Source organism: Chrysochloris asiatica, unplaced genomic scaffold (genome assembly GCF_000296735.1).
Source record: "Chrysochloris asiatica unplaced genomic scaffold, ChrAsi1.0 scaffold00039, whole genome shotgun sequence".
Taxonomy (NCBI): Eukaryota; Metazoa; Chordata; class Mammalia; order Afrosoricida; family Chrysochloridae; genus Chrysochloris; species Chrysochloris asiatica.
In genome coordinates, this window is record NW_006408557.1 from 7,362,830 (window position 1) to 7,372,513 (window position 9,684).

A 9,684-nucleotide genomic window follows, 5' to 3' on the forward strand; every position below is an offset into this window, starting at 1 on the left:
GAATTATCTCCTAGAAAACTTTATAGTGAATTATATATATAGTGATTTTCCAGCTCTTGCCTCATATTTCCTACTCCTTTTATCCCCAAAAACTTCCAGTGTAATCCATGAAGCCAGTACCATTCCCAGGATATTTATTGTTGAACTGGTGAATCACCTGATATTTTCTGTACTGACTAAAGTCATAAATATAAAAACCCTTTCAACTCTACCCCTTCCTTTCTACATACTCCTTCCAGATTCACTCAACTGAGCACCAATATTTTTTCTGAGATGCTTTCCTATACCTCTGTACCTGAAGGCCTGGTAGGTAAGACTGCAGTTTTTGCACTGTACAAAGGTACCGTATCTAATCCATAGCAACCCTGTATGGGGTTTCCAAGGAGCAATTGGTGAGTTTGAACTGCCAAACTTGTGGTTCAAAGTGACCTTGAGATTGAGTGCTTATCCTACAGCTCCGTACCAGATCTCCTCATTAGCTATTTCCAAGGATGTCAGCTTGAGGACTAAGGTGTGCCTGACCCAAGCCATGATATTTTCAATAACCTCATAAGCGTGCGAAAGAGAGACAGTGAATAAGGAAGACCTTAAAAGAATTGATGCCTTTGAGTTATGGTGTTGGAGGAGAATATTGAAAGTGCCATGGACTGCCAAAAGAACCAATAGATCAGCCAGAGTGCTCCTTGGAGACCAGGATGGCCAAACTTTGTCTCTCATACTTCGGATATGTTGTCAGGAGGGACCAATCACTGGAGAAGGATATCGTCTTTGGTAAGGTGGAGGATCAGAAAAAGAGAGGAAGACCCCCAACAAGATGAATTGGCCAAGTGGCAGCACTAATGGACTCAAGCGTGGCAACAGTAGTGAGGTTGGCCCAGGATCGGGCAGTGTTTCGTTCTGCTGTGCATAAGGTCACTATGAGTCAGTACCAACTCAATGGCACCTAACAACAACAACAAATCTTTATGGAAGCAGAAAGCCTCATCTTTGTCCCATGGAGCAGCTGGTAGTTTCTAACTGCTGACCTTGAGGTTAGCAGCCCAACTCGTAACCACTACAGTGGTGGTGGTGGTGGTGGTGGTGGTGGTGGTGTTGGTGGTGTTGGTGTTGGTGTTGGTGGTGTTGGGGGTGGCGGTGTGCTGTGGAGTCGGTTCCGACTCACAGAGACCCTGCATAGGGTTTCTGAGGCTGTGAATCTTTATAGGAGCAGAAAGCCTCATCATTCACCTGCATAACAGTTGGTAGCTTCAAACTGCTGATCTTGAGTTTTCCAGCCTGACTCGTAACCACTATGCACCAGAGCTCCTTAATCATTATGGTAGGCATCATTTTTTTAATATTTCTTAGAACAATTTTTTTGTAGGTATAAGAAAATGTCTAACAAATTAGTGTATTACAATCTATTTCCAACAGATTGGTAGTCAAGTGTCTTGAAAAAAGGGCACCTATGATAGCTCTGGTAGCATAGTGGTTATGAATCAGGCTACTAAACTCAGGGTCGGCAGTTCGAAACTACCAGCAGTTCCGCGGGAGAAAGATGAGGCGTTCTGCTCCCATAAAGATTTACCGCCTCGGAAACCCTGTGCAGGGTCGCTATGAGTCAGAACTGACTCCACGGCACTTAACAACAACAACAGCAACAATGAGGTGTATATTGGATAGGCCAATCCTAGGATTTATAAATCTTTCAATCTGAGCTAAGAAAGCCATGAACTCCCTAAAATACGCATACAAAGTGCTGCGTGTCTGTAATCCATGAATGTATGGAATTGTCCAAATTAATGAGGAATAAGAATCAGGATCAGCATAAAGCTGGTTCCTATGAGGCAGAAGTCAGACATACCTCTGTTCTACCAACTTCTTAACCATTTCTGACACAACTCTCTCTACGTCTCTGCATGGTTTGATCATTCATTGCAATGGTTACACAGAACTCATAGACTGTTCTCACAGTTATGTGGCTTATTAGGGAAGTAACAAGTTATAGGAGTCCTGGTGTGGCACTGTGGGCTAATGTGCTAGACTGCAATGTCATCTGAACTGCAAGGTCGGTGGTTCAAGCTCACCAGTTGCTCCTTGAAAACCCTATACAGGGTCACTATGGGTTGGACTTGACTTGATGGCACTTAACAACAACAGTAACAAGCTATAACTTGTGATTAGGATCAAGTTGGGACTAACAGGAACCAGGGATGAGAGAATGAGAGCATATGGGCAAGGTCTGGAAGAGTCCTTGAGTGGAAAGCACACCCCTCCTTTATTCAGTGCAGGGCAGCTTCTAACCAGGACAGCTCCCCCAGCTGTGCTCAGCCAGTAAAAGGCAGAGGCAGGGTCCAATTAATTAGGTTCAGATTAGCCAGTAGTTGATCGTCTATTCTTCTTCCTCTTCTCTTCATAAACTTCATTCTAACTAGCCCAGATGGAGCCATTTATATGTTTATTCGTTTTCAAACTCAGATTGGTCTCTGTATGCACATAGAATAACTGCTCCAAAAAAAAAAAAACCCTATGTTTCAATTTCTTTCATCCTTTTTTTTTTTTTTTAACAAAGGTCTAAATGTTTTTGCTTTCTTTTCATAGAAACCCAGTATTCACAAAGTATGCAAATTCAAGGTACTGTCCTCTTCAAATGTACTAGTTCTTACTATGGTAGAGGCCTTACCTGAGGAAAAGGGCAGGATTCTCCAGTAGCTGGGGCCAGACTGTTTTCTAAGCATAATCTTGACAAGGACTCCACATAAATACCACAGGAACCACAAAATCGAGCAGATGGATAATTGCTAGCTCCACACTTGGGGCAAACAGAGAAGCAAGCAGAAATACCAGGCTAGAAGACAGGAATTATTTTGCATGTTATGAATATTATTATTTCCCATGTAATCACATTATCCCATACCATACAATTTCTGATCATAAATATAACATAACATATTCACACACTCTCATCTAGTGTTTCCAATTTCTAGGATGTACCCTAATATGGACAAGTACACAAAGAAGTATATTCAAACCCATTCCCTGCAGCATTGTTATCAGAGAAAATAACTAGAAAAAAAAAATGTTCAGTAAAAAAGAATAACTTAAGTATATCATGGTACATCCCCAAAATGGAATATTATGAATCCATTGAAAATTTGAGATATTAAACAAAATTATTTTGTTTATAATTATTTTGAAAATAATTGGATCCTTGTTCATATTATGCTACTACTGTACTTATAAATGTATTGACTATCTGAAAGACCACCACAAAAACTGTGTAGCAGAGCTTGCTGCTGGGAGGAGAAGGGAACTAACTTTCACTACAGGCCCTTTCTATATTATTTGCATTAAATATTTACTTAGATTTAAAAAACAACAACAACCATAATTTGTATATTTTTAAAAAGATTGGCATGCAGATAATTCATAAAAGAAGAAATGCCAATAGAGAATAAGTATCTGAAAAAGTTCAACCACAAAGAAATGTAAATCAAAAGCTATATATAAAATAGATCATTTTCAAAGATAATTCATTATCCTCACATTCTTAGGTAAGTATGTGCCACTAACAAAGTCACCAAATCTTCAAGGCCAGAGAAGAAGAGGACCCTGGATCTCTCAGGGTAGTGATAGATGCATAGGACCAAAGAAGCTCAGTTCTTAAAAACCCACCTTGGTTTCACACAAATTACAGAAGTAAGCTTCCCGGTGATTCTGCTGACCACATTTGGAGCAAGAAAAAGTCTCCCTTTTCTGAGTGGATGGGTGAGTGGTTTTATCTCCACTGCACATTGGCTGGGGAACAAAACAACATTTACAGCACAAGCAATACTCTATTCTCTGATCCCTCTCCCATTCCCCAAATAACAACATTCTAAGTCAAAGCAAGCCTCAGAAATACTAGTTTTTGCCTAAAACAGTAAAATAATAATGTGTTTCATCAATTAACAAATTAGTGCCAAGAATACTCATTTCTTGACAGAAACTCAATAAAATTTGTTGTTGTTAAGTGCCGTCGAGTCAGTTCCGACCCATAGCGACCCTGTACAGGGTTTCCGAGGGTGTAAGTCCTTACGGGAGTAGAAAGCCTCATCTTTCTCCCGCGGAGCGGCTGGTAGTTTCGAACTGCTGACCTTAAGGTTCGCAGCCCGATTCATAACCACTACACTACCAGAGCTCCTTATAAATAAAATTAGTGCCCTTGATATTTCTTAGTGTCTTTAATAGCTAAATTAGCAAGTCTATTTTTGGTTTTATATAAAAAGATTAGTAAATAAAGGATATAAAGAGTGCTGGCTCCTAGTGTTTCACAACTGGGTTTTTGTTTTTTTTTCTATCCCTTGGTATTCTGACATTTTTCCTCTCTCAAACTGGGATGACAGCAACTATCTGATCACCTACTATGTACAGGTGCTACTCTGAGCACTGTATTTGTTCTCTCACCTCAATCCATATAACTAACTTGTAAGGTGGGGGCCTTCATCTTCCCCGTTTTCCAAAGGAGAAAAACAGAGACAGAAAAAGGATAAATTAAATCAGAGACTAGCCCAATACAGGAATTAAGAGGACATCTAACTCTAAAGGTTCTCTTTTATTCATAACTCTACACTGCCTCTTCAATACAATAGTTTCCTTCTAGGTTTGTTTAAGGGTTTCAGATGATTAACAACAATTAAGAACACAGAGGTGCTTAGCACAGGGACAAACTCCATGTGTCAGATACCTTCCCTTCCCATCCTGGTTTCCACTAGATCCTGATATCTCTGAGGAGAAGGACTATAATTTTAATTTTTATCCCACTGGCCCAATATCTGGTAACTTGGCAAATAGGTGGGAGTCAGACAAATAGATATTATATCAATAAATGAACTAATGAATAAAAACAGTATACTACACATATTTCATGTACATACTGGGAAATATCTTTTCTAAGGATAATATTTTTTTATCTCAAAGATGAATATTTTAGTTAACACTATGCCTACCTGTACCCTGTTTACTGCAGGGTCTGCTTTACTATCCAAAACCTGACATCTACCCAGAAAGAAGCCAAATTAGTGCCAATATCCACAGAGACCCAAGAAAGGAGGGCTCGCTTTGTGAATGCTTACTCACTCACCCTATTTCTATGCAACTGGAGGGAACCATTTGGGCTAAATCAAAGGGGAAAAAAAGCTTTGGCAAACTTTAGCTTCAGACATTACATTTTAATTTATCCTACTATTAAAGTAAGACTTTTATGTAAAACTTGCAGTCCTAAACTTCTAAATATAAACATTCAGCTCTTTCACTTATCTGAATTTACTCTTCAAGTAGATTTCTTATACATTGCTTTAAAGAAAGAAAAGTTATCTTACCCCACAATATTAATGCTGCTAAACAAAGAAAAGACATAATGCTGTCAGACTGAGCATGCATTGTTACTTCTACATACTTCCATGATAAATACTCTCACTGTGATAACTAAACTCTGATGTACCATTCAGATAAAAATATAATTTCATCAAAAAAATCAATTTTGCCATTGTTCTTAAGGCAGTTTTGCTGAGGAATGAGACCCAGATATAATGATATAACTAACAGCTAATAAAATCAATTTAAATTATTCACTGGGTAGAGGGTAGACATATGTTAACTTGGGGTATGGGAAAGACAAGATACAACAAGGAGAGGTTGACACAGGAAAGATGAATGTAGTGGAAGTGAATGGAGGTAAATACTGTTAACTGATGGTACATGGAAGGGATTGCAATCATTGTAATGGGATGAAGTGTATGATTTAGTGAAGCTGGGATTGGATGATTTGTTCTGCAAACCTTAACTCAGTTCACAATTAAAAGTTAAAACTACCTTTTGTGATGAATGCAGGACCCCCTCACAGGTAACACAGTATCGCAGGTAAGCCGGGTTTCCTGTGCCACAGGTGCGGCAGAGTACCTTCTCCTGGGAAGCAGAGTATTAGAAGCTCATGTTTCTCTGACTAAACAAACTTGCAAAGAGGTTATCAAGCAGTCTTTTTGTCAATCAGCCAGCAAAAACCAAAATCAGAGCCACGGACATTGAGTTGATTCTGACTCATAATGAGCCTGTGGGACAGAATAGAACGGCTCCACAGGCTTTCCAGGCCTGTAAATATTTATGGAAGCATGCCCTGGACTGGTTGGTGGGTTACAATCACTCACCTTTTGGTTTGCTGCTCAGTGCTTTAACTACTGTACCACGAAGGCTCCCAGATTCTAAAATACTGAATTGATTTGGCACTTACAGCAACATAATAGAGAAAGCAGTGGCTCTATATGATAAGCACTGGACTGCGAACCACAAGGTCAGTGGTTCAAGCCCACCAGCCACTCCGTGGGAGAAAGATGAGGCTGCAAAGATTTACAGCCTATGCAATCCTATACAGGGTCGCTCTAAGTACATTGACCCTACACTTTACCAAGCATGACGTCCTTCACCAGGGACAGGTCCCTTCTGATACCAGATCGAAGTATGAGAGATGAAGTCTCATCATCCTGGCTTTTCAGGAGCACTCCAGCTGTACTTCTTCCAACACAGACTGGTACTCTATGGTACCTTCAACTTCTTCTCCACCACCACAATCCAAATGTATCAATGTCAATCCACCCTGTTGGGGGGTCTTCCTCTTTTTCCCTGGCACTCCTTTTTTCCAAGCATAATGTCCTTCTCCAGGAACTGGTCCATCCTGATAATATATTCAAAGTACCAGGGATGAACCTTAGAGCCAATCCTGGCTTCTAAGGAGCATTCTGGCTGTATTTCATTCAACACAGGTTTGTTTGTTCTTCTGAAAAATTATGGTACTTTCAATATTCTTCACCAACACCATAATTCACATACATTGATTCTTCTATAGTTTTCCTTATTAATTGTCCAACTCTTACATGCATAAGGCTATAGAAAATACCATGGCTTGAGTCAGGCACACCTTAATCTTCAAACTGACATCTTTGCTTTATAATACTTTAAAGATATCTTTTGCAGATCTGTTCAGCACAATATATTGTTTTATTTCTTGACTGCTGCTTCCATGGGTGTTGATCGGTGATCCAAGCAAAATGAAGTCTTTTGACAACTCCAGTCTTTTTCTCTATTCATCATGATGTTATTTATTGGTCCAGTTGTGAGGATTTTTTTTTGTTTACTTTACACTGAGGCACAATTTATAATGAAAGTTACTGTCTCTGATCTTCATCAGTAAGTATTTGAAATCTTGTTGACTTCCAGCAGGTTGTTAATTCAGTTCACCAGACATTAGTTTATCATATGTTAGCTAACATTACTAGCTGAAGACAGCCATTTAATTATTCAAATTACTTTCTCAGCTTTTACAGAATGACAGTGTTTACCTTCAGATGGAGGCTGGCCTGAGGCTGCAGCTGCAAAGTAAGAGGAGCATCACATACCACACAGATGGGAGTGTTCATGGGCACCATGCTTCCACATTCTACACATACACCCATCTGTACAAAAGAAGAAGTCAGGTTTGTCTTCAACAACAAAAAAACTGAAGATGTAAGTATCTTAGAATGTCAGATTGCATTTTTGTTTTTAAAATAACTATCTTTATTATTATTTTGTTCCTATTAAGAGTAAAAATATATTTATTGCAGAAAAGATAGATGTCAAAAATATATATTTACAGGAGATTGACTCATAGCATGATGAAGTAAGACAGTCAACAAATCCTCTCCCCAAAAAGGAATTAAAACACTGGATAAAACTGTCAAAAAATAACCATCTCCAAAGTTTTAAAAGTTCAACAAAAGCATACAACAAACTGAAAAGTTTCTGCAAAGTGCTGAATTTCAGGTAAGAACACGATGAATTTTTGTGGTTCTTGTCTGGGAGTGCTCCCATCTTCAGCTAACTTTATGAGTATGGTAGTTCCTCCAGGGCAGGGCAGGCTGTGAAAACCAGAAACTCCACAACTGGTAATGTGCAAGGTTTACTTCATTTGGTGCATTATTAAAGTAATGATCTTAGTGCCAAGCAAACGAGGAGAACCTGTGGCTCTATACCTTGAGACTTTGGTCCCTGTTTGGGCAAACAGTACAATGGCAAAGTAGCCAGAGATTTAAGGTAGTATTTCAGGAGGTAAATCAACTATAAGGGGTTTGATAAGCTCTCCATGTATCCTTACTTGATGAGCAGCCGTGAACATGTGCATCATAAACCAGAGTGGGCCCAAGCGACCTACATATATCTCTGGCTGACAGAGATTACACATGGAGATGCAAGAGAACTCAGCATAAAGTAAAAGGTAGACTGACTTGAATACAGTCTGAAGTCTGAATATTCTCCCCAGTCCAAACATAGATCCATCAGTAGAGAGAAGTCTTATAAGTCTGAGGTTTATGAGCATAGTTTCTGAACAATCTTCAGCAGAACACTAAACTATAAGACCCATGGTGATACACTGAAGGAGAGACAGACATCAAAAAGTTCATACAAGAGAAAAAATAAAAGCAATTCTCTAGAGAAAAATTCAGAACACAAAGTTACCACAATATAGCATTAAAAATGTTCAGTATTCCAGAAAAAAACAATAAGACATACAAAAAAAAGTGTGATTCATATTTGGGGAAAGAGGATAAAGCAGTAAATAGAAATACTCTGTGTATCCTTAGATGCTGAGATTAACATGTAAAGACTTCAAAGTAGCTAATATAAAAATGTACCATTCATCTGTCAGTTTGTTGTATTGTGGTGGCTTCTGTGTTACTGTGATGCTAGAAGCTATGTCACTGGTATTTTAAATCCCAGCAGGATCACCCATGGTGGAAGGTGTCAGCAGAACTATCACACTAAGAGAGAGTGCAAAGAAGAAAAAGCAGACTACTTCTGAATGTTTAGCACTGAAAACCGAATGAATAGCACTGTAAAATTGTCAGCTACAGTGCCAGAAGATGAGCCCCTCAGGTTGGAAGGCACTCAAAACACAACTGGGGAAGAGCTGCCTCCTCAAAGTAGAGTTGCCCGTGATATCACAAAAGGAATAACTACTTTGGGACCCTCATTTGCTAATGGGGTAAACTCAAAATTAGGAGATACAACTGCAAACATTCATTAATAATCAAAACATACAATATACGAAGTATAAACCAAGGAAAATTGAAAGTTGTCAAAAATGAAATGGAACACATAAAGATTGATATCGTAGGCATTAGTGAGCTGAAATGGACTGGTACTGATCATTTTGAATCTGACAATCATACGGTTTAGTATGCAATGTATAATTGAAGAGGAATGAAATTGCATTCATGGTAAAAAAAAAAAAGAACATTTCCCCCCTCCACACACAGAGTGGACGGAGATGGGCAACTTGGAATTGGATACTCAAATGGGGAGGTGGGGGGGGGGGACTACAATAGCAAGAAGTGACTGGCTTACAAGCTTTCAAGGGGGAACCTAGTGCTAGGGAGCATGGAGGAAGGCAGAATCTCCAGTTGGTACTATTCAATCTGTCTGGGCAGAGCGGATGAAAGGAAATACAGATGGATAACTCGCTATACTGTAGTGAAGAATGCTTATCAGGACGGATTATGAGGGTTGGAAATGCAAAGGTAGACGTTTTGTAACAAGGAAGGGAGTGATTAATTCTACAGGCTAGGAGCGGAGGTATCTGGGACCATCAACGGAGAAGAGCCAAGAGCAGGACCCTTCCCAGAGAAACAGATG

General features: G+C 39.3%; 1 protein-coding gene across 1 annotated transcript in view; it reads right to left on the reverse strand.

Annotated features, from left to right (window-relative positions):
* The window catches only part of DZANK1 (double zinc ribbon and ankyrin repeat domains 1), a 115,073-nt gene that overhangs the window by 32,453 nt on the left and 72,936 nt on the right, over positions 1–9,684 (reverse strand). The window contains exons 8-11 of the mRNA XM_006860637.1: positions 7,353–7,466; positions 5,833–5,925; positions 3,655–3,777; positions 2,663–2,827 (exon numbers count right to left, since the gene is read on the reverse strand). Coding sequence (XP_006860699.1) covers positions 2,663–2,827; positions 3,655–3,777; positions 5,833–5,925; positions 7,353–7,466 — 495 coding nt within the window. The remainder of the gene's footprint in view (positions 1–2,662; positions 2,828–3,654; positions 3,778–5,832; positions 5,926–7,352; positions 7,467–9,684) is intronic.